Consider the following 26,596-nt stretch of genomic DNA (forward strand, 5'->3'; position numbering starts at 1 on the left):
CCTTTCGGGGCGTCTACAGGCGTGGCTCAAACTCGCCAATGAGAAGGGAGGGGGAGGTACTCAACCACGCCTCCACGAGCCACACAGCTCTTCACAAGGACTATGGCGCCACCTTGTGGAAATGCGTACACGGTACAGGTAAGCAGCTAACGTCTTAGCGCTCTGTTAATCCGCTCGCCACGAGCTGAAACTTTGAGTCGGCGGCTACAAAAGCTCAGTCACGACTCAAACTTCTCCCACAAGCTAGGTGTAGGAGGAACACGGGGAAAGTGACTCGGACGTCGTTTACGTTGCTCGCGGTTAGCTACTCCGAAGCACGTAACTCGAGTCGGGTCAACGCGACGCACGTAGGCTGTCACGTGACTTCCCACAATTTCCGGAAACACAACAACACAAAGACAAACAACTTCAAATTCAGCCAGCTGAAATTTAAAAGTTGCACAACTCGAGTTCTATCACGTACGTTTTCAAATACAAGCCACTATTTTTTCAAACGGTGACCGGCTCTTACTTTTATTCCAACAATCAATCCCGTTACTCTCGTTTACTTATAGCACGTCACTCCGTGGTAACACACGCAAGATGGCGGCTAACCAGACGCTCGATTCAAAGCTGAAGGGGAAAGTCAGTGCAGTTCTATGTAAGAAGAAATGTTTACCTTTTTGCACGGAGACAAATGATTAGGTACACTACGTGAAATGCGTTTTACTTTTCACGTCCAAAGTCTTGTGTTTTCGAGTGGATCTTCTTATGTTTTGTAGCCTCACACGGCCGGCACCATTATGTAGCGATAATTGGGTCGTCTTTTGGACGAATTAATAATCTGGACGTTACAGAGGTAAATTGTATTTACCTCAATAACCTCTGGGGCACCACGTTTGTTTTGCTTCGTATTAACAGGAGCAAACAACGACCAAAATCCTTCTTTTATCAGTCATTGATAATCTAAAGTCGCCACACTCGATATTCAGTGGTTCGTTGTACTAACAAAAGAATAATAATCCACTCGGAAACACAGATGACTTAGGCGGAATAAAGTTTATAAAACATGCATTTATTCACGATTGCTACACTACAGAATCAAAATACTGCCTATCTAACTATTCTACCGTCAGAAGAAAAGAAATAAAATAAAGCGAATGAAAATAAGGAAGGAATGCGAATGAATAAAGAAACAGGGAAAAGAGAAAATTTGACCTGCCAGATTTGTGATGTTTCAAACGTAAGTGGCACACAGTGGATACGCCGAGGTAGAAATCAAGCGCACTTACGAGCCCTGGAGTTGCGTAGCAACGAACAGAAGTGGCGGCCTTTTTGACAAGGGGGAAAAAAAGAGTCAATGTTCGTTGAAAAATGCAAGGAAAAAAAAAGGTTTATTCCACAGGTTAGCGAGGGAGCCGCGCCAGGGGCCTGACGTAGTTGCGCGGCTCGTCCCTTGATTGGTTGGTCGACTTGGCGAGGTTGGTTCTGCTGGGCAGCTGTCCGAGCTCAGGTGTTGCAGCTCGGTCAGTACGCGCCTGCGTACGGGGAAGGCCAGCCGTTGGAGGTGAGCTAGCACCGCGGCGGGGCACCACCGACTAGCAGTTGAGGTGCTGAGCGGCTGAGGTGCGCAACCTTGAGTCCGGGGGTACGTTGCAAGTGTACCCCGGGGCCGCGAAGGTCGGGCGGGTAAGCACCGATAGTGGAACAAAAAAAAATAAACAAAAAAACAAAAGAGTCTTTAGTCAGCGTTGCAGTTTGCACTTGCTTTGGCGTGGCGTGGCGCGAGGATCCGATCTCGTTAACGGATCCTGCCAGGAAAGAAAAAGCCACGTGGTTTGCAAGTTTCTTAGACAAAAGAGTTCGAGCAGCCTGGCTGGCCCACTTGCAAGTCGGGCCAGAGTTTTTGGAAGAGGCTTGTGAGAGCAGGAGGGCAAAAGAGAAGAGAGACAAAAAAAGAGAGAACGGGCAGTGGTCTGCTCGTGTTTTATAGTCTCTGGGTGGGGCGAGCAGGTGAAGGCACACCCTTCTGTTCGCTCGCGCAGACTCTCAGAGGAAAATTATTAAAAAGATTAATAATTTGGCATTAAATTTGGTCAGTCTGGCAAATCAGTTTTCCCACACAACCCGTTTAACACACATTGTAATTAATGCATCATAAACTAACTTGTGAGGTAACTTCTACTTGTCTAATCTGACTGAACTGAGAGACATTGATTATCTTTCATTCTTTATGGAGTACACATGAAATAGGATGTTCATACACACAAAGATATAACATGAATCATTCGTAGTTCAGTTGTCTGTCAAGAATTATCATGATATAAATGTGTAAAATGCGGTTACTTATGTGAATTGTCACTAAGGATAGTTCCAAGTTTCGCCACTTGGAGGTGTTGTTGCTCCATCTAGACGTTCCAGGAAGGGCGAGGCGCCAGAGTATCCTTTTGTGATTGATAAGAAGTCATGAACATTCCTTTGATCGGTCATTTGTGTATTCCAAACCATTGGAGCCATTTGTTCGGGCTCCGAGCAGACTGCTTGAAATACACTCCTTCGGCAGACGCATGAATTCCTTTGTCACCTGGTCAGCGGCTTCAAAAGAGTTTTGTTGGTGGCAAGGACCACCTGTAGAGCTGACCAGGCTGGATCCTGTCTGGGCATTGGCATATTCATGCACTGCAGAGAATTTGCTTCAGGAGAAGCAAACTTAAAAAAAAAATTAGAGGGTGAAATGGACCTAGGCAATAGTTGTTACAACCTACACGTGTGCATCGGCCTGAAACCAGCGATTTGTCAAGGTTAATATAGATCCCGCTAGAGTAATGTGACTTCTGTTCTTGGAATATCGCTAGAAGAGAAATTAAAAGTTTTGCCAATGACAGATATCAGGGTTTCCTGCTCCGCTCATCATGACTGGGAGAATGTCTTTCACTAGTGATATTCAATTTTACTGATAGCATTTAACAATGAAACAGGTCCTTATGTTAAGAGTGTGACAAATGAATCCATTCTTTCCTGTCTGTGATTAGATGTTTCATTTCAGTGATGCCTTCAAGTGTCAGTGAAGTGTAGGCAAGAAGAGATAAATGACGAGGGCAAAATGAAAATTGTCATTTCACTGAAAACACTTTTCTGGAATTTGGCCATGTTATTGAAATGGAAAATGTTGCCCCCAGCTGTATTTTGTTCATGGTATATAAAATGTACTGCATTACTTTTTCTGACATTGTGGTGTTTTATGTTTTATTCAAACGAGCATAGCAACCTCAGTGTAGTTACACTTTACAGTTAAATCCTATCAAGAAAAAAACATTAATAAATATTAGTAAACAGGCTTTCCAACTTAAATGTTCTTCATTGCACCAGTGATCCAGAAGCTTAACAGCAAATTTTGTAATTGGCCAAAGTTCAATTTGACTATCTCTTTCTTCCCCAGCTCTGCTTGATGAATAATACAACAGAACAAGTGAGCAGCCTTAAAAAAAGCGCGACTGTGTGGTACAGTGGAACAATATTTCAGATTTTATGTCGCATTTCATGTTGATGTGGCTGCAAATTGCCCACAAAGGACACGAAAAAAAATATCGTTGAATGAGACATCAAGAACGGAATACAATTTAAGTAGACTGGCCCAAAGCTTTGTTAGACTCTGCATTTCCTCATTAGCCTTTAGTTCATTTATCAAAGCAGCCAAGGGCAATTAGCTCCATTCCTAGACTTAATAAATAAGACAATTGTTAGTGACCAAAGACAGGATGTTTCTGTCTTTTCTTAACGGCAAGAGTTGTAAACTTTCAGCATCAAAGAGGCAAACAAAAGTTTCAATTTATCCTGAAAAAAGACATGAGTATTTTGACAGAAAATTATTCAGCAAATAGCAATTAGGTGGGTAGATCTCTTCTTGAGATAAATGTATTGATGTGCTCAATAGAAAGTGTGATGTAGACATGGACTACTCGAAATAACACTAAACCAATGGTGTTTGCGTATGGTTTCTCTCGGTTTCCAGCTCCCTCCCACAGTCTAAATATATATATTTTTAGGTTTAATTGAAGACTATAAATTGCAAGGGATGTGAATGTGAGTGTCAATGGTCTCTATGTGCCACCTGTGCAATTGATAAGTGATCAGTCCAAGAACCTAATCTCTCGCTCTAAAGGCCACACAGGCAAATATATATTTTATCATCTAACCTCTGGAGTATAAAACATACCGTATAATTTATGCCCAAAATCAACAGCTGTTTAAATGTATATATATATATATATATATATATATATATATATATATATATATATATATATATATATATATATATATATATATATATATATATATATATATATATATATATATATATATATATATATATATATATATTCAATTTACTCACTTATGTACTTAGTATGAAATCTGTGCCTGGTTGGAAAGCTCAAGTCATATGGGTGACAGCTTCTCTGTCTCAACCTTAAACAGGATACGAGTAATAAAAAATGGATTGATATCAATAATAACCCAAATGCAATGCACATTTTTTTTCTCCTCCACTCACATTCTAAAGGAACACTCTGATAGATGAACTCTACGGACAGAGCAGAGTGAAGCAACTGAATCAGGTGTTAAACCTACTTTATTATGATGCGTAAAGAGAAAGTGGAAACTACTGTTGTTCACTATTCTTTTCAGGCATCACTGACTAAAATGCTGTGACACAAACAAAACCTATTTGTAGTAGAGCAAAGTAATGTTTGCATTGTGCTACCTATAGTTTCATAATCATCTATTGGCCAATAAACAAAGACAAAGCAAATAAAGAATAATCACTAAATTCTTGCATATTGCTTGGGATAACAGGTGTTACATTACATAAAGGAAGTCTACTTGGTTTAATAAACCTCTGTAAAACAGATAAAGTTTTGGCACTAGAAAATGCTGAAAGTAAAAAGTTACTTCTTTCGTTCTCTAATGGCTGAAGTGTTCCAACTGTAGACGTGCCAAAACCGCTAAATACCTGGATGGGTTTCTTGTTTTCTGATTTATCACAAAGTGAGCAGAGCCAGAAGCCACTGGACTTAAAAACTTGAATACATTAGTGCTAATGGGTTGGGTACTATTGACCCCGTTCCGCTCTACTCAATGAGCTATAGCAAATTGAAAAATAAAGAGCCAGTTGGTACTACAAATTTGGCATTGTGCCTTTCTAAGGTGACATGTATTGGATAGGCCACTTTAACAATCATTAAGTTTAAATAATGAAGAGTAGATTGTCTTGGCTCTTGTGAGTTGTTTCATAATTGTGCTATGTTCTGAAATGTGAGATGCTTGGTTGGGATGTGACAGGTTTGTGCAGATCTGCTGTGTAAAATTCCTTTGACAAAGTTTGCTCACAAAAAAGCAAAAAATCTAGAGTTTGGTGTTTTATCTTTACATAAACATTAAATTCAGCTCACTTTTTAGTGTGTAGCGTACCACCATTTTTTAAAATCCATTAGATGCTCACTGAGTTGAATTTTGTGAGATACGAAGAAGTCAGATTTTTGTGATGATTGGTGGTGCAGCTGATTTTGAACTTCGAATGGCATGTTTACCTAATGATCTCCAAGAGCAGTGACTTCCACCAACCATTCCAATTCTACAATACCCGATGACAACAGCCTGTTAATGAAAAATATTCATCACAAACTCACAGTGCCATACAAATAATAACATATAGCCAAATACTAAGTCCACACCATCACACTAATGCCCCCCACCTGTCCTCCACTTCAGAAGACAGCTGACGTCAGCGCAATCTGCTCCACGATGCCCACACTGTGTAACCCGATGAAGACAACCAAGACACGCACCCGGCATCAGAAAGGGTCAGATCCCTTTACAGCATCAAAAAGGCGTCAGGTCAAAGAGATAAATGAATAATGTACTTGGTTCAGGTATGAGTGAAAAACAAGGTGGGTGTTTGATACTAACTGAAACTATTAACACTGGAATTTTCTTAACGTAAGTGCTGAATAATAAAATATTAAGTAGTACAGATATTTTTCCAGTTTTCAGGTTCATGATTCTGGGATGTCTTTTACCAGCTACTGGACATACAGTCATACATGTAATTAGCACGTTAACCTGTCAACAAATACTCAGAGTTGAAGTGAAATAAGCAGTATTGAAACCATGCAGGCAGAAGAGGTAGCGGGGAACATTAACAATTATTTTTATTTTGTGGCCAAATGCTTTTGAGATACATTATCTTATATATATATATATATATATATATATATATATATATATATATATATATATATATATATATATATATATATATATATATATATATATATATATATATATATATATATATATATATATATATATATATATATTGATAAAAGTATCTCTAATGAGAAAATATTAAGCTTGTCAAAGGCCAATCCAAATGGCAAATCATCTCTTAATTGACACCAAATTCTTAAATCAAATTTTCCATTGCGGTGATTAAGTATTATCATGGACAGTATTATCCATTACATTATCTATTCCCCATGGAAAGTATTACCATGGACAAAAGTGCCAACACTGTCAACAGGCTGCGGAGGAGCGCACAGCCAGAAAATGAAGAGGAAGACGAGGGGCTTCTCGTGCTGAAGAGCAGCTGTGCGTTGTCACATTTTAAAGACACTTTGGGCCATTTCAAGCAAAGCAGGCATAGCCATGGCATAGCAGAATGTTGCCTGCAAGTCAGAAAACGTGTCAAGTGAATTAGCCGTGACTGAGTTTTATGGCTATTTTAATTGCATCAGACTGAAGGATACACGTGTGTCTCTTGAGGATCGCTGCACAGAGACAACTACAGGGCATTGCATCAGTGCACATAAATTGTGCTACTCATCAAATAATCAATAACCATCCTCTTACAGTAAAAGATGATACAACACATTTCTAAATCAATCACTAATTAAACTGAGGAAAACTTTTCAACAATTCATAATAATGAATGATTGGGGAAATAGTATGGTCACATCTAACATGCAAATGTGCCAGTGCCTTTGTTTTCAACAAAGAAGTGTGGTGTGGAGTTCTGGCTTGCATGGAGTGATAAAAGTGATAAAACACCGGGCTATAAAGTGACTGACTTTCAGCTTGACTGCCTGACAGCCTGCCACATGGAGCTGCTCAAATTCATGAGGAAGTCAAAGTGGGAGAGTGAATTCATGGTGGCACAACAATCTTCCATCCTCTGCAATGCAAACTCATCCTCCCGGGGCCTACCTTTATTTTGCTAAACAAATACACCGAAAAATGTGCCAAAAAGATTTGAATGTCACAGTTCCGCACAATTGAAGAAGACTTCATCAATTAGCTGATTGATAAAGTACAGTATTACTGTATATCCATACCTGATGCAAACTGTAGAGGAAAATGGTTTCACTCCAGTGTTTTTATGGAAGACACTTATCGGGGGTGACTTAAACAGCAGTGAACATTTACCTAAAAATAATGTTTTAGGGCATCTCTGTCTTAATGTTCAATGATAAATGAAAGAAGGAAAAGAATGCATGAAACACCTGTGCGTTTGCATGGTGTTATGCAGATTTTCTAAAAATGGGTTTAAGATTAGTGAACCATTTGGATGGAAACCTGACTACAGCCAGGAAGTGAAATAATTTATGTATATCCAAGTCTTCGAGCAGAGCGAACTGAACGTGAAGCTCCTCAAATTGATGTAATGCTGCAGGCTGGCACAAACCTGGGAAATGTTTTTCATCCATTGAAGACAAGTGTGAGCAGATCATATACACTCAAACAGAGAAAGGAAAACAGACCTGATTACACGGTTCAAACTCTTTAAGTGGACTCAGGGTAAGACTGAATCAATAAAATACACTCATAAAGACAACAACCACACTTTGCCCATGTCTGCCATGTACTTGCGCAACGTTCCTTTCCGTAATCATTAACTTTTGACAAGCCACCCGTGTGCAGAAATGGAGAGTGGTGGTTCCAAATTCACATGTAGGAATTCACAAATATACATACTGTATAAACACAATAGCGATATATCGTCCAGCCGTATTTTTGACTATGTTGTATCACTCACTTGATGAAGCATCGTGCACCCTCAAACGTATATCCTTCTTCCCATCCAGTGGGTAGATCTGTGAACGAGACAAGTCATTTTAAGATGAGGTTCCCCTCATTGATCAACAATTAAGTTCCTTTCCTTGAGGTAATAACGAGGACAAGCATATAACAAACTGTAACAGTAATGCCAAAAATCAAGAATATCCATTGTCTCTTGCGCTTGTACTGTTTTGGGTGGTGGATGAGCTGAAGTAGCAGAGACAAATTGCCATTCACTCCTAAAGACAATTTTGAGTCTATAGGTGCATTTCCATTACCCTCAGTTTTGAGCAAAAGGCAAGTTTCGCAAAAGCAAGGAAATACTGGATTTGTGAAAAAAAAAAAAACTCAAATATCGCAAAAAAACTTTTTGTGGTCTCATGAGGTGGTTTTTGAAATGTGTCAAAATAGAAGTATTTCACAAAAGTGTAATGGAAACACTTTTTGCGCATTAGTAGTTATGTGACACCCGTCGGTCACGGAGGAAAATAATGTAACACGTTGTTTGACAATGTGTATTTTTATTTACTTGCAATTGATTATTTGTTTTGAGAATTATTAATTTCGGTATTGTATTTTAGTTTTACATGCTGAAGTGTTTTTTACTGCATGTCATGAGCACAAATGAGAGAGTGGTGTAACTGAGCGAGCCTCGTTCGAGAAGTTAAATAAAAGGAGAGGAGCTTGAAATCCTGTCCTGCCATGCCTGGTTAATTTAGCTAGGAAGACGCCAGAAAATATCAGAAACTTTAAACCTTTAAACTATTTGTAACCCGTCTTTACCCAGCCTCCAGCAACAACTTTTTAGGGTTACAGGAAGTAGGAAGTACGGGGCCACTCGCTTTCGCGTCGGAACTGCCTCCCAAGGGTATAACAAGTCTTTTTAAGCACAAAGCGATTTAGCTATAGAGCCAATATGCCGCCGTTCATTGCACGTTCCATATCGTTGCATGAGAAATGGCTGTTACCACCGGCAACAAGCGAGACACAGCGCACGTCGTTAACACGAGTTAAAAGTGTGCGCACGCACACACACACGCACAATACCAACACTAAATGCCTGAACCCGCCCAAAGAAGGGAGAGTGTTTTTAAAGCAATGTAACTACACCGGGTGTCCGTCTTTCGTAAACATCATAAGCACCTACAGAACAGCGAGGTCTCATGAGACGGGACATTATGAGAATTACGCCTCAGAAGCAAAACGCTCTTCAATGGAAACATCGATAAATCAAAATTGTACTTTATCAAAATAGTACAATATCGCTTTAAATTTTGCGAAAAAGGAATGGAATGGTGGAAATGTAATGGAATGGAATGGTAATGGAAACGCAGCTTATGAAACTACCATTCATGTTTTTGAAACGTGGTACCCAAAAAAAACGTCCAAAAAGAGACTCCTATCAAAACATTTGCCAATTACTGCAAGTTCTCTCACTGAGTTGCAACAATGTCCTAAATATTTGGTTATATAAATTTTAAAGTGGAAGTCAACCTTAAACATTTCTTGACAATAATATGTTACATGTGACCTCACTAGTCTAAACATGACATTTTGATTAATATTACATATGTGGAGTATGAGTTATGCAGCAAAATCCAGCCGTTTTTATCTTTCTCAGGGACAGCCATTTTGCCACTTCCTGTTGGCTGAAGATGACATCACAGTTGCTCAGGACTGAGGCAACGAGCAATCACAGCTCATGTGTTTTCTGAAGCTGAGCTGTGATTAGTTGTTACCTGAAACCTGAGCAACTGTGATGTAATTTTCACTCGACAGCAAATGGCAAAATGGCCGCCTTCTGATATTGATAAAAATGGCTACGGATTTTGCTGCTTAACTCATATTCCACTGATACAGTATTAACCAGACTGTATTTAGACTAGTCTACTACAGATAATAGAACATATTATTATCATCATATCATTTTTTAAATGTTTCTTTTTTGGAGGGGGGGGGGGGTTGACTTCCCCTTTAACTGTATCTTTTTTTTTCTTTTTGCAATTAATCCATTAGGACAGTGGTTCTCAATGTTTTACACCAAGTACCACCATCATGACTAACATTTAAATACAGTCGCGTAAAAGACGAAGGATTTTTTTCAGAGGCTTTTATTCATAAAAAGTAATAAAATATGACTGTCATGTATCTTAACATTATGCTCAGTTAACACTAACACTGTAAACTTCAACATTGGGCTTAAATATCAAAATGTAAAAAAGTAAACAATTACATAAGTTAAACAAATACTGTATCTGGCCAAATATTTTGAATAGAGGTTCAAATCTTCAGAATTTCCATCTCTCAACAGTGACTGTTTTCAGATTTTTGTATTTTTCATGAAAACAGACTCATTATTTTGTATTTAAGGAAAATAAGACATTTTTACTTTATCCACTTTTACTTTGGAAATCAATGATCAACATTTTTTTCTATTTTATGACACACAAAATACAGACCAAACCAGTAACAGAATCTATTTTTTTTCTTACACTTTCTGCACTGTAAATTTGAAATTATGCCCCGTTTTAGAATAAAGGAATTGAAATTATATATCTATTTTTTATCAAACCGATCACAAAAATCATCAACACAATAATGATTATTAATTCATTGTTAGCTGTAGCTCTGAAAACTTATCACTTATGCACACTAATATAATAATAATAATAATAATAATAATAATAATAATAATAATAATAATAATAATAATAATAATAAAACCTTTTTAGTATAGCAACTTTAAAACAAGAAAGAATAGAATAGATATATTCTTCTCAAGTGAAGTATACTTTAAAAGCAGCTCTTCTGGAAACAGGGATACAGGGGGGCGTGGTGCGACGCCAGGAGGTGTGCGTGTGACTTCAGGGAACATCCCCCCCCCCCCCCCCCCCCCCCCGCTAGAATAAAGTGTAATTCCACATCTAATCTACTTCAGTAGGAGGTAGTGGTGCTCTCATTGTCAGAAAGTGCTCAAGCAAAAGCTGTGTGATAAATCAAATTAATTTGTTTAATTTGTCGTTTTAAAAAATGGAATCATTGCAAATGAGCTAAATTGTGAAATCGAGGCCAGGTGCTTAGAAATAAATGCACTATTGTCTTCTTCTGGATTATTAAAAGCTGTTTCAAACATGACAACTTGCTTTTCACATTTTGTGTTGCCCAGATCAATAACTTATGAGTCTGCAAAGGAATCATTAGAAATAAAAGAAAGGAAACGGATCCCTTGCTATAATGAATGCAACATTGCAGAGAGTCTGTATAATCAGAAACATTCATCAGCAATCAAAGAAAGAGAATACAATAAATTCAACACATTAATTAGCAAGTGCTTTATAGGGAAGATATACATACTGTAGCAGTGCCTTGACAAGATTGCAATTTAAATGGGCAACGACTTATTAAAAGTGAAATTATAGCGAAATGAGTGTTGTTAGCCACCCGGGAGGAAGTGGCACGACCCGGTGAAAGGTGGGCATATGGCAGCCCCCACTTTGTCACAGTCCATTAAACTGCGATTATGCGACATGTCACGGCCGCTGTGGGCACGAACAAGCCGTGACGACACGTGTAACACATGCCGAAGCCAGCGGAGCAAAGTGACGTCTCTCACCTGGAGTTTTCCTGTGTCCGGTTATGACCGCCTCGCCACTCAGAGGATGCAGCCAGGTTGTACTCTTGGCTTCTTCGCTGAGGCGAGAGAGCGAGACGCGTTTACGTTAGTGCTCGCCGAGGGCGCTCATTTGGACAACGACGTTCTTTGAATAGTCTTTGTTGACACTTACTTGACGAAGAAGACGCGTCCGTCACGAGTAAGCCCATAACTCCAGGAAGAAGGCAGACCGCAAATCCACTCGGGCTGGAGGTCCGCCGCCATGTCTGCCAATGGAGAGCGGCGCGCGCGCGCAGGCAGCCTGCCGCCGCGTACACGGAAACCTTGGCAACGGCGGATGGCAGCCGCCAGGTACGCTTTCACGACTTGCCCACTCTCTGACGTGTCATGTTGCAAAGTTGTCCGGAATTACTTTCAAGGTGTCTTCCTCTCTGCCGGTGTTATTGTTGTCACATTCAGCCAGCCCAGACAGTGAGTGAGCGACCAAAGGGGCAGGGCGGGATAATCCAACCGTGACGCCCATGGGGGCAGCATATTGATCGGACGGGGCAGGCAGACCTGTCAAATAGTAAACACAAGGGTCACTAATCGCACTAGTGATGGCTCCTTTCAAGTGCTATACGGTTGTTGTCCTAAGTTTACATAGCTTGGCAAAAATTGTATTTCCAAGTTTGAATTATGTATTTTTCTGCGTATGTGCTAGTGATTCCACTGAGGGGCAATGGCACATGAGAGTTACGTGAGATCACCAGGGTCCAGGGTGCTGCAAGAAATTATCCGATTTCACTTTGTTTGTCAGACAATTGTTTTATATTTACAAATAAATAAGTATTCAACTATCTATTCCAGCAACCTGTAGTGACAGGCAAACATAATTTGGCTATGCTCTTCCAGCAGATGGCAGAAGTTACAATAAGCCGTTCTCTGTTATCCACCTGTTGCTCATACAACAAAGCAAGTTATCCATCCATCCATTTTCTTGACCGCTTATTCCTCACAAGGGTCGCGGGGGCTGCTGGCGCCTATCTCAGCTGGCTCTGGGCAGTAGGCGGGGGACACCCTGGACTGGTTGCCAGCCAATCGCAGGGCACACAGAGACGAACAACCATCCACACACACACGCACGCACACCTAGGGACAATTCGGAGCGCCCAATTAACCTGCCAAGCATGTCTTTGGAATGTGGGAGGAGACCGGAGAAGACCCACGCGGGCACGGGGAGAACATGCAAACTCCACCCAGGAAGGTCCGAGCCTGGACTCGAACCGGAGACCTCAGAACTGGGAAGCGGACGTGCTAACCACTCGACTACCGTGCCGGCCCAAAGCAAGTTATTTGTGATTAAATTGAGACGAGAGCATCATGTCAGTATTTGTGCTTTTTGAGACTATTTAGTTTGATGGTGTGCTGTCAGGGTTTCTGGGGGAGGTTGCGGACCCAAGTGAGGGGAGGCAGAGCGAGGAGGCTGAGGCAATGTCCAAACAAAAAGGGTTTTATTACTTATTTTAAAAATAAGGTGGCGTACAAGGTGCAGACAGGAAACAACAAAAACCACAAAGTCCTAAATCCAAGTAAACTCAAATAACGGCAAAACATGGAATCAACAATGGACCAACAAGAAACTGAACCGAAACTAAATACACTAAATACACACAAACTAATTACGCAACAAGGGACACCTAGACAAGACACACCTGGCTGGGGACACTGATTGGTTGATACAAGAGGAAAGATAGACAAGCACAAGTGGACAAGATCATACTTAACGAGACAAAGATGCAAGGAGATAACAAACCACAATGGAACCAAAAGAAAACCCCAAAAAACAACCCTGAAACCCAAAACACGACAGTGTGCTGTGAGATTTTTTATTAACGTAAAATGGCTACCTTGGTCTAATAAATATTAGAGAACAATGGTATATGCATTTTTCTTTTCTTTTTTTAAATCTTACATTTGCAACCACAACAAGCATAAAAACTACATGTCAAAGAAGTGACTTCAGGACAATTCTATCCTTGAGTGGCCCATCCCCATCCAACCTCATGGAGTTTGAGAGTGGCTGCAAAGTGAAGAGCTGTGAATGCAGTCTGTCTGTCCGTTCGTCCAAACATCATTCTATCTATCGCCCTGTTAAAATTTGTCAGCACTGGATATGTTTTTTTCTTCTAATACAGAGGAAATGAGAATTCAAAATGAAATCTATTCTTTGACTCTGCTGATCCTTGTCAAAACTGAAAATGAGATTTTGACCATTTACTCATATTTCTTGAATGTGTCTTAGAAATAGCTCTCTTTTGCCCAGATCCAATTTAAGATTGTGAAAAGCTCTCACTTTCTATCCTGAGTAGTCCGACATACGGTATTGATACACAAGTATGATCCATTCAAGATATGATTAACATTGATCATATGTCTAGTTCAATGTCTAAAGTACTTATTTTTGTATTACCCATGTTTTGTCCAAAATCAAAAGTATAACAGAAAAGCAGCAATATTCTCCAATGGAAAGATATGTAGCAAGTCACAGGACTATTTTTTGCAATTCAAGCTTTGCCCTTTGTAACCTACAATGTGGATCGTACGTGTTACTTGCTTTTGGCCATAGCAGCTGACAACAATATATGAGGAGTGCAATACTTTTTAGACTAGATTTTAACAAGTGACGTAATTAAACAAGAGGCCTATTTCCCATTTGGGATAGAATATTGGCAATTTATTATTATTATTATTATTATTATTATTATTATTATTATTATTATTATTATTATTATTATTATTATTAAAATACAAAGCAGGGGCTGCTAAAAACAAACAAACAGATACATACTTAAAATTGTGAGTATGCTGGATATTATGAGAAGAGACATTTTAATGTTTCTTCGTCAACACTCAAGGCTAAATTTTCATAGGAGGTGTATCTGCACTGTGGCACAAAAATCAGCACAAAGCTTGCTGCACATGTTCGCCAATTTGGCTAAACTGCGCGGCCCGACGCAACAGAAGACGTGTCTTGGCGATGCGCCTGGCGGAGTGAAAATTTGGTGGCAGAAAGTCAATCTAAACTTTACACCTGCTCAGATCACAACTTAACATTGGTTCTGGGTATACAGCAGGTTTAACGTGACGTATTTTGTTCATAATTATGTGAACAGTGGACATCAAACCTTGTGAATCATTTTATTTTTTAAATCCTCCTACTGGGTGCCACAGCTACAGGTATGTTGAAGGAGGCACATGAAAGATCAGGAATGGGGGCGATCTCCAAGTGTCCACTTCACAGCTGATGTGCTTCCGCCATGTCAAGACTAGTGCACCACGAGCATTTAAACGGAATTAAAGGAACCACTTTGATTGGCCATGATTGGAGTCAGTTGTGACCACAGATCAGATCCACGGGCTGCATTTGTCTAAGAAATTAACAACATCCTATCGAGGGCTGGGTATTGCCAACAACCTCACGATACGACATGTATCACGATACAGGGTTCACGATACGATACATATCACGATACAGAAGTATCCAGATATATGATCTTCAAGGTGATACATATCACGTATTTAACATTAATGTACTTGCATTTTTATTGTAACAGTCATATGTATACCTAAATGATATGTTTATGATGCTGGATGACAAAAATGTTTTTGTTAGCAGCTCTTCTGGTTTACCACCAAGTAGCATGCCTGGTCTAAATGTGCACACACTGCAGAGCAAGGAGCCACTTTCACAGACACATCAGGAAACTTTACAAATAAGCATGGGCCGATATGAGTAAAAATATCAAAGTATTAAAATTACAGCTCTAAAATGTGCTTATTTGAAATACCGTATTTTCCGTACTATAAGGCGCACCTAAAAGCCTTCAATTTTTTCAAAAACTGACCATGCGCCTTATAATCCAATGTGCCTTATATATGGATCAATATTGGGCCGCAACAGGTCTCACTGTCAAGACGCTATCGGTGACCCTGCACGATCGGTGACGCGCATGCGCAGAAGATCCCGCCATCTTGGATCGCTAGCTAATACTAATACTTTACCTCAGAGAAAATAATAAAACAGCTGTTTATTCATTTTGGGAGTAAATGGAGTTGTCAGAAATCTGGTTTGTAATCTATTAATAAAGTTTGACTGACCTATCTGTCTGTTTTGTTGACATTACCTTTAGCGCAGCACCATCTAATGGATGCATAGCGTAACCCCAGCCTCTACTGTAGCGCTTATATATGGAAAAATTTGTAAAATATGTCATTCATTGAAGGTGCGCCTTATAATGTGGTGCGCCTTATAATGCAGTGCGCCTTGTGTATGGAAAACGTTTTCAGATATGTCATTTATTGGTGCGCCTTATAATGCGGTGTGCCTTATAATGCGGAAAATACAGTATTTGGGGAAATACTAACAGCATTTTTTTCCTATAAAATATCAAGAAATTGGTACGTTGAGAAACATGTACCATGATAAGTTTATAAGCAAATACATGTTTATTCTTCCTCTGTTTTAATTTTTCTTAGCAAGACACAGTATCCAATCACTGCTATTTTTTAAAACAGACTTCACATGTACACTTTTTTAAAGTTTTTAATTTTTTATTATAAGTAGGCTGTGCAGACACTAGGTGTACTAATTGACAGCAATTGACTTCAAAGACTGCTTGTTAAGTACAATGGAAATCCCCCCCCCCCCCCACCACCACCCACACACACACACCCCCACACACACACACACACCTACTGCTAGTGCATGAGCAAAACTTCAGAGGCCGCTGTTCCTGCGCTAGCAACCTTGCTTTAACTGCCTATTTAAAGTTAACAAGCAATATCGATTCTGACGCCTGCGTATCGATACGTGTACTGTAATGAGGCCTGCAACGATGTATTGCCGTATCGATTTTTTGGAGCACACCCCTAATCGCATCTAACCCTCCTCTATACAGAGTTACGCCCCGCAGGACTTACACCGGTCACAAAACTCGAGCCCTGAGTCTTACACGAAAGTACATCATAGGACCCACCAAAGCCCTTGACAGAGGTGATGAGTGATCTGACGGTATTAGCTTTCACTTAGACTTTGGCATACTTTGTACACACAGTGCACAGACATTCTTTCAACTCATGCTACCTTCAGGTTATTGTCGGCCGTCTTCTGTCATTGAGCTGTGAAAGTGTCGCATCAGCCTTTCACACCAAACAAAGACAAGTCATCCAACACCCTGGCCTGTCCCTCGCCTGTTTGTTCCCATTGTTTTCTATTGTGTGCTGGACACATGGTACCACACTGCTGCTGGAAGGGGAGGGGGTGTTTGGTGATGGAAGGGGATATAGCTACCAAATGCTCGGTCATCCGCTTTAGAAGAACTGTAGATAGAGGGGAACCAGGACACTGATGTCCTTCTAGTCAGAAGAGAAAAAGCAATGAGCAAGCTGATTATGCAAACAAAGTACTTCTCTGTTTTGCCTTAGGTCAGTAAAGCAATAGTGTGTGACATCACAATTTTCATCAAGCCAAGCGTTATATGTCTCTCTAATTAACCTTATATTGATCAGAGTTGCAGGAGCTGCATTACTGAATTGCTAAACTTTTAACTCCTGGCCAAAACTTGGGGTACATTTTGACAATATATGCAGTAAAAACAATCTGTTTGTGTCTTCATGCTTATTTTTACTCATATTATCAACTAAGTAGGTCCACTTGTCTGGAAATAATTGGATTAGAGCCTGATACCTGTGTGTTTGTACTTGTACACTCGTGGGAACTGGATGGAGGTACTTGTAATGTCTGGAAACCTGTCATTGTAATTCACATTCTTTACAGAAAATTTAGAATATGCATTTGGCCAGAATTGGACTTGTTTCTTAACATCGAACAACTACAACCAGTACTTGTATGCCAAGAGATAATTGCCAAGTCTAGAAAATGAAATGTGACTCAGAATGTTAGCCCATCCTTCCATTTTCTGAGTACAAGCAGAGTACACAGTACAAGCAGAAAAAAAATGCAAGCATGGGGAGATATTTGCATGTTGTTTCATTCAAACATTAACAGGAAGCCAGTTCAGGTCATCTTTTAAATGCAGCCAAACAGTTTTCACTTGCCAACACGAATGATACATGATGGTATCGTTGAGATATTTCCAATAACACTGAAGCAACCCAGTACCATTTAGGTTAATTGGGCGCGTAAATAAGAGTGGGCCAAAGCAGTCGCAAAATATCGAGGGGGAAGTGAATTTGTACATGTGGTCCTGATTGTCCATTTGCAGAAATATGAAGTATACACATGTCATTAACTGATTGTTTCTAATAGCATAAAAACAGTCATAATGTATCTCAAACTGAATCGACATAAGGCGAGCACCGGTTTAAAAATATAGCAATACAAACAAAACCACAACAGTCTTGTGCCTGATTCACTTTGCATAAGGCATTCTTACATAATTATTTTCATGCTCAGCTAGTCCACACTTCTCTGCTCAGTTACAGAGAGCAGACTTGCAACATCAGAAAGTAATTAATGATTGCACATCATCAAGCAACTGCTTTGTTCTGGTGCCAGCCCAGAAGTAACATGTGCATGTTGTAAGAGGACACACTCAGCACTTGGCATCTTTGCTGCTCTCATCTGCTTGGCATTAAATATGTTATGGAGACATCAACCAGATTCTACTTGTGAATTAAAAGCATTTATGATTGCAAATGGGAGCTATCGAACTGATCCCACGAGAATGTGATGAGCTAAACACAACAAAAGTATCTCATCTACACATCCAGCTTCAGAGAGAAAGAGAGAGAGACAGAGAGAGAGAGAGAGAGAGAGAGAGAGAGAGAGAGAGAGAGAGAGAGACTATGAAGGTACTAACCTCATTGATATCCTATTATACTGTAGTTCAGCAAATACCTCACAGATTGCACTGTATGAGCTAAACTGTGCTCCAATTTCAACGCACGGTATCATTTGACCAACATGAAAAAGCCACAGGCTAATTGGCAGGAGGAACACAGGAAGCTTAAATAAGCGGTGTAGGTCACTATTTTCTGGAGATGTTTGTCAAAAGGGCTCTAACAGTTCTCACCTCTGACTCACTCAAATGGACCTTTGTGGTCCATTTCATCGACCACAGTGATGATGTAATAGGATCCATGGCATTTTCTGAAGGCTGTCAAAACAGTTTTGGTTTTCGGCTTTACGAGATTTCAACAAGTGATATGTGTCATTAAGTCTGAATGTGCTGGTATTATTTGTGTAATTAGAGGATGGTGGGTGTAGCTTGAGTCAGTTGATTGTGACATGAAATGTTTTGCAGCTGTGGTACGGCCATGACAAACGACAGACTATGCACCCACAGCTGCTTTGTTGTGGTTCAACTGATTAAAAAGTACAATGAAGCCTCTAAGGTCAAACAATGTGTTCACAGACGCTCTCTGGTTTATTGATATTTCAAAACAATGCCACTCAAAGAAAAGAATGGAACTAATTCAGTTCAAAGTTTAACTGTTGCCATCATAAAGTCGTATACAGCAATAAAAGGAGCACATTTTAACATTCGTAAGGCCTGGATACACCAATCTGACGTCGGGAGTCGGACAACGTTGGGCCGACGGCATACACCATCTGATCAGTGTATAAATTACCGTTGCGACGTCAGATCGAGTTGAGAAAGTGAGGGGGGGTCCAGCAAATTCGACATGTTAAATCGGCATCAGGGCATTTGATTACTGCGACTGGCTGTTAGCTAGCGAATCAGCGCACGGGGCAAGTAGAGGAAGTGACGAACGAGGATAAACAGTACTCAACTCAACTTTATGATTTTTCAGAACAACACACGTTAATATTAAAGTGCCCCATAGTATGGTTTCAGCACGATTTCAGCAAGAAGATTTGCAAAGTCGTTTAAAGGAACAGAAGACCTGTGAAAAACTAACCAGCTATTCTGTGAAATGGTTAATTTCAACTCTTCCCTTTGAGCGATTCTGATTTTATAGCGCCTTTTTATAAATAGTTTATGCGTGCGTACTTTAGATGCGTGGCTCTCCCATCATTATTTTAATTCTGAAGTGTATATGCTCAATGACATATTTGGGGTTGTATGACCCATCAAGCAGCTCAGTGCTCGTGCCTCACGGTCAAGTGGTTCTAGATTTTTGAATCTTTGCTCGGTCCATTCCATGTTTGCACATTCTCCCTGTGCTTGTGTGGGTTCGCGTGTGCTCTGGTTTCCTCCCACGTTCCAAAAGCATCCAAGTTAGGTTAATCAAAGACTCCAAATCGGGTGTACTGTATGTGTGAATGTGAGTGTGAATGGTTGTTTGTCTATATGTGCTCTGTGACTTGACTGACAGCCAGTCCAGAGTGAGCTCCACCTCTTGCAAAAAAATAAAAAATAAATCACCTGGAATAGTCTCCAACTTCATCATGACCCTGAACAACAGAGTAAGCAGTACTAGAAAATGGACCATCAATCTTAACAACCAAAGAGATTAACTTCTATCTTATTTTAGAAATCAGGTCTGGAATAAAATAACATGATAATCACAAGGTTGCCTGCATTTCTCATTACTGCCACATAAATATTTTACATTAGTTGCAAAATAATGAAGTTTTCCATTCCATTCCACTGTCTGCTTTATAAATGAGTGTACAGTAAGTATATGGGTATTTGCACTGCTATACAATGCAAATAAGCTCTAACCGCATGTGAGTAAAGGGCCATTACACTGACCTTGCTCAGGGTCCAACATGTTAGCAAAACATTAAACAGGACAGCACTGTACATGAGTATGACTCTTTAATATGCAGAGATCATCAATGTTTTCCTTTCTGCTGACATCACAAATTCCAGTGCGCACCACCTCCTACTTTCATTATCACAAGTGTATGCCTCCACCCTGTAGTGTATCTACACTTAAGTAGCAGATTAGAAATCAATTCTTAGTGAATGAGGTCATGCCATTTCAATGCATTGTGACAAGTGACTTTAAAAAATACATGGACTGAAAAGGGGGAATGGCGGCATGCAGTTTAAAGTGAAACTGCAACATCTGCTTGTTTTTCTTCCATGCAGTCCTCCCTTGTTGACGCACACATCCTGTGTCTGATGGGAAAGCGAAGCTGTGTGACAGACGGGTCATGACCAACTTCTGCGAGAGCAAACGAGGTCATGTGAGCAACAGGAGGTTGGCTTTGTTGTCCAACATTCGTCTTTTTAATTTGACAGCAGAAGAAGTCCTCATGGGCTTTGTGAATATTCACATAGGGATCTCAATTTGGGAAAATGGAGTAACAATATTTATTCCATCCCATATTACTCTAACTATCTTCTAATTCAACAAATCAAAAGTGTTTGTTACATTCTGTGAGGGCTCCACACCAATTAAAAAGAAAAAAAAAGGATTGATATGGTGCCAACACTGCACCAAAGACCTGATCTCACACAGCGAAAGTTTTTTTTTCTTTTTCTTTTGATAGTTGCAGAATTCCCAAGACAGCTGTCACTTGTATGCACCGCCTGGGGGGAATGTGGGGTGAAACAAGTTTCACCTAACATTATAATTAATTTATCCTAAAAGTGGAACTCCCTCCAAGAAACAATGAAAAGAGGCGACGTGCACTTTGACATTGGAGTACACATATTTTTGTATGTACATCTGTTACTGATGCTATTTTAGGCATGGATGTTTTAACAATTCAAGGTCACACACAAAAACGAGCTCAGTGCACAGACACACCAACACAAACACATACATACATGCATATTTGACACATCTTATGTACAATCTGTCATGTTTTGGTTTGGTGGGGGTGGGTTTTTGTTGTCTTTTGGTCATTTGTCATGTGTTCCTTGTTTCTTCCCTTGTCCCGTTATGTCAAACCACGTCCACCTGAGTGTTTCTTCCCTTCCCAGTGTATCCACCAATCAGCTTCCCCTGCCACTTGTGTCTTACCCAGCTGTGTCTAGTCATTGTCATTAGCCTGTGTGTATTTAGTCCCCTGTTTTCCGTTCGGTTCTTGTGGAGTCATAGTATCTGTTGTGCCTGTTGTTGTCCCTGTGTTCCATGCCATGCCATGCCTTGTGTTTGTTTTTTGATCTTGTTAATTTTTTCATAGTACCTTGTTTATAGTTTTTGTTAATTAAATCCCCTTTTTTACCTGCATCCCTGCCTTGCCCTGTTTTTTGGTTGCCTCCTGCATTTGGGTCCTGCCTTCAACACCCCACATCGTGACAGAATGACTCCACCAGAACTGCACCCAGCGGGGGCAATGGCGGAATGGGAGCCCTGGGCGAAGAAGGGGCTTGAGGCCTCCGACCGAGCCATTGCCGGGCAGAAGGAGGGGCTTGAAGCCTGCGACCGAGCCATTGCCGGGCTAAAGGAGGTACTGGCTTTGCTCCGTGGCGTCGGGAGTGACGGGTCAGACAGGCCTCAAGTCCCTGAACCTCGTCTGCTGGAGCCTCTCGCTCCTGAACCTCGTCTGCTGCAGCCTCTCGCTCCTGAACCTCGTCTGCTGGAGCCTCTCGCTCCTGAACCTTGTCTGCTGGAGCCTCTCGCTCCTGAACCTCGTCTGCTGGAGCCTCTCGCTCCTGAACCTTGTCTGCTGGAGCCTCTCGCTCCTGAACCTCGTCTGCTGGAGCCTCTCGCTCCTGAACCTTGTCTGCTGGAGCCTCTCGCTCCTGAACCTTGTCTGCTGGAGCCTCTCGCTCCTGAACCTTGTCTGCTGGAGCCTCTCGCTCCTGAACCTTGTCTGCTGCAGCCTCTCGCTCCTGAACCTCGTCTGCTGCAGCCTCTCGCTCCTGAACCTCGTCTGCTGGAGCCTCTCGCTCCTGAACCTTGTCTGCTGCAACCTCTCGCTCCGGAACCTTGTCTGCTGCCGCCGCAGCCCCTGGCCGCTTCGCCTGGGCCGCTGCCGTCGCAGTCCCTGGCCGCTTCGCCTGGGCCGCTGCCGCCGCAGCCCCTGGCCGCTTCGCCTGGGCCGCTGCCGCCGCAGCCCCTGGCCGCTTCGCCTGGGCCGCTGCCGCCGCAGCCCCTGGCCGCTTCGCCTGGGCCGCTGCCGCCGCAGCCCCTGGCCGCTTCGCCTGGGCCGCCGCCGCCGCAGCCCCTGGCCGCTTCGCCTGGGCTGCCACCTCCTGTTCCTCGTCAGGCGGCGCATGGAATGCGGCCGCCACCTCCTGTTCCTCGTCAGGCGGCGCATGGAATGCGGCCGCCACCTCCTGTTCCTCGTCAGGCGGCGCATGGAATGCGGCCGCCACCTCCTGTTCCTCGTCAGGCGGCGCATGGAATGCGGCCGCCACCTCCTGTTCCTCGTCAGGCGGCGCATGGATTGCGGCCGCCACCTCCTGTTCCTCGTCCGGCGGCGCATGGATTGCGGCCGCCACCTCCTGTTCCTCGTCCGGCGGCGCATGGATTGCGGCCGCCACCGCCTGCACCAGTTCCGGCGGCGCCCGGCCAGCGGCCGTCATCGCCTGCACCTGTTCCGGCGGCGCTCGGCCAGCGGCCGCCATCGCCTGCACCAGTTCCGGCGGCGCCCGGCCAGCGGCCGTCTCCTGCTCCTCATCTGGCGGCGAACACCCCGCCGCCACCTCGGCTCCTTGTCGGGCGTCGAGGACGCCCTCCTGACTGGCCCCGCTGGGACTCTCTTGTCGGGCGTCGAGGACGCCCTCCTGAACTGCTTTTTGTCTGGGACGGATGGGTGGGCCGTGTGCCCTCCTCCGTGCCCCCTTCCGCCCGCCCTTGTTTTTGGACTTTTTTATGTTGGACGTCTGGGAGCCGTCCCTTGAGGGGGGGGTTATGTCATGTTTTGGTTTGGTGGGGGTGGGTTTTTGTTGTCTTTTGGTCATTTGTCATGTGTTCCTTGTTTCTTCCCTTGTCCCGTTATGTCAAACCACGTCCACCTGAGTGTTTCTTCCCTTCCCAGTGTATCCACCAATCAGCTTCCCCTGCCACTTGTGTCTTGCCCAGCTGTGTCTAGTCATTGTCATTAGCCTGTGTGTATTTAGTCCCCTGTTTTCCGTTCGGTTCTTGTGGAGTCATAGTATCTGTTGTGCCTGTTGTTGTCCCTGTGTTCCATGCCATGCCTTGTGTTTGTTTTTTGATCTTGTTAATTTTTTCATAGTACCTTGTTTATAGTTTTTGTTAATTAAATCCCCTTTTTTACCTGCATCCCTGCCTTGCCCTGTTTTTTGGTTGCCTCCTGCATTTGGGTCCTGCCTTCAACACCCCACATCGTGACACAATCTAAGTCACAATGTCCTTGTTTGAATGACTTCAGAAGCCATTGTGAAATCCTGGGTTTCTACCTATGTGTTTTTGTTTGACAAGAGCTTCTGTGTTCATTCGTGTGGTTGGAGGCAACTGATTTTAACTATGTAAAGCACAGATGTCAAACTCAAGGCCCGGGTGCCAGATCTGGCCCGCCACAACATTTTGAATGTCAGCTTCTATAATACTTGCTTAGAAATCTGTACCGTAATTTCAAATTTTCATACGAATACAAATAATAACATTGGGATATATTGCAAGCATTTTGTTATTACAGTAACTTGAACAACATAGTCCAAACTATTATTTTTAATTTCTGATTTAAAAAAAATTGCCATTTACTATTACACCATGCTCTCATATTATTATTTGTTATGTATGTACAATATATATATATATGTGTAATAATATGAGCAGGTGGTTACAAATTTATGTGGTTAGACAGTCATAACAGCCCTCCAAGGGAAATTGTAACAGCAAAGTAGCCTGCAACAAAAATGAGTTTGACATGCCTGATGTAAAGCAATTTGAGTTGCATTTACTGTATGATTATTAAAATTATTTAAAAAAAATAAATAAAAAGTTTTCTTGTTCGATTGATTTATTCTTGTGACTGTTAAATGACTGTTCTATTCAGATTGTAAAAAATAAAGAGAAACTGAATCATTATGGTAACACAAAAACAAATTAAAATGTCTGCATCCTGTGAAGTTTTTATTGATCCATTATTGATCACTTAAGTATATTGTACTGCTTGTTATGCTGACTTTAAATGTATCAAATCTAATATTATGAAATCTTTATAGAGATCTTATAATTCCAACATTTTATTAAACAGCACGCTAAACTAAAACTATGGAATATTCACAGAATCACCCACACAATTAGAAGAGAAAAACAGAATCCACAAACAAACTTTGCATCACAGCCCTTCCAATTTACTAAATGTTTATTAGCCTGTGGATTCTATTTTCAGTTTTTTGAAAGCACCTGTATAGTATGCCTGACAAAGGCCGAGAAGCACGTTCAATGAGAAAATGGGTGTATGTGTATTTGGACAAGAATCAATGGCTCTGTTGGAAAAGACAGCTGAGTCCTGTGGAGAAGTTGTCCCTGGGCAACTAAACACATCCATGTGCTACACACCGCTGAGTACACAAGGCCATCTGCTGCCTGTGCTGGGACAGTGAGGTAAAAGTGGCAGGGATAGAGAAGACTCTCTTGTGGTGACTCCATGAAATCAATACGTATTGATTGCTCACTTATCTCAAAGGCAGCCTGGCTGATGAGATGTCAGACGCGTGCTCTCCTGCAGTCAGGGCAAAGCCGGGAATGGATGCCAGCCGAGTAAGCACTATGATGTGAAAACCAAGGTTAAACATTCATAACAAGTTGACTTCGGGGGAGAACGTAGTTCCTAGTGGAACTGTTGGTCTAAATGGCTCAACTATGCCACGCCCATTCTCCTCAGCTTCCTCTCTCACTTCATCTCATTGCAAGCAGATAATTAATCAGAGCTTTGTAGCTTGGTTGGCGTATATCTCATGCACTGCAATTGCTGATCTCAGCAAAGCAACGAGATAGCGGGTGACTCAACCCTTAAAGTGACAGCTTTATGGGTGTGGTGAAGTATTGATAGATGGATGCATAAATAGTAGGGCTGGGAATCTTTGACTGGCTCACGATTCGATTCGATTATGATTGTTGGGTCTACGATTCGATTCAGAAGCGATTTTCGATTCTCGATTCAAACGATTTTCGATTGAAAATTATTTAAATTGACAAATGATTTCTGCTTCAATTTACAGATATGCACAACATTGTCATGCTCTACTCCAGTCAGCATTGCAAGCCAAAATGCTTGTTTTTTTTTGGTTAAACATTTATTAATTTTGTATTGTAAGTGCCTTTTTCCACAGAACCAGCATATGTACAACTGCCTTTTCCCCTCCTTCTTCATTTCTAATTTAAATAAAATCGATTTTTGGATAGTAATTTCGATTCGATTAATAAATGAGAATCTCGATTCTTTTATGAATCGTTTTTTTCCGCACACCCCTAATAAATAGATATATGGATGCTTATGGAGTACACTGCAAAAATCTTAGGACCAATAGATTTGTTCGGACCCCATTTAACCGGAATGTCAACAGTCGTGCTTCACAAAGGTCAATCTGTTCATGAAAGTGCAAGAAAAAAAACAATAGTTGACTGCTGTTTCCCCCCCCCCCCCCCCCCCCAATTCTTGTCAATTTTGATTTATATATATGTTTGATAAAATGACTCTCTGAACTTTGAACACAGGTTTTATGTCCTAAATGTATATTTTGTTGGGACCTCCTAAAAATGTATCTTACGCAATAATTACTCTAAATGTATTTTCATCCACTATGGACCTATGTCAGGAAAGCAAAGTGTGGAGAGTCTCTGTCACCAAAATGGACGGGTGTGATCAATGAATGACAATCATTCAACAGCCTCTCAAAATATTCATTATGTCCTTTATCGTCTCCCTTTTCCTGTCTTTGTGGCACTATGCTTCCTCCTTGACAATCACGCCACGTTTTTGCGGTTCAATGAGAATTGACAAGTGCTATTACTTATTACTTACTTATTACTTGGGTGTGGCAA

The 26,596-nt window shown here is 41.4% G+C and overlaps 1 protein-coding gene across 14 annotated transcripts in view; it reads right to left on the minus strand.

Moving 5' to 3' along the window:
- plekha5 (pleckstrin homology domain containing, family A member 5) overlaps window positions 1-12,180 on the minus strand; it is a 114,866-nt gene extending 102,686 nt beyond the window's left edge. For 5 of the 14 annotated variants that reach the window (XM_077515856.1, XM_077515859.1, XM_077515858.1 and 2 more), the window contains exons 1-3: window positions 11,883-12,171; window positions 11,711-11,787; window positions 8,075-8,132 (exon numbers count right to left, since the gene is read on the minus strand). In XM_077515856.1, coding sequence (XP_077371982.1) covers window positions 8,075-8,132; window positions 11,711-11,787; window positions 11,883-11,974 — 227 coding nt within the window. In that variant the 5' untranslated portion in view covers window positions 11,975-12,171. Of the gene's footprint in view, window positions 1-7,650; window positions 7,724-8,074; window positions 8,133-11,710; window positions 11,788-11,882 lie in introns of those variants that run through there. The other 9 variants (XM_077515862.1, XM_077515861.1, XM_077515860.1 and 6 more) reach the window with 4 other exon arrangements.
- Window positions 12,181-26,596: the final 14,416 nt, after the last annotated feature.

The sequence above is a fragment of the Festucalex cinctus genome, chromosome 3 (assembly GCF_051991245.1).
Source record: "Festucalex cinctus isolate MCC-2025b chromosome 3, RoL_Fcin_1.0, whole genome shotgun sequence".
NCBI classification, from domain to species: Eukaryota; Metazoa; Chordata; class Actinopteri; order Syngnathiformes; family Syngnathidae; genus Festucalex; species Festucalex cinctus.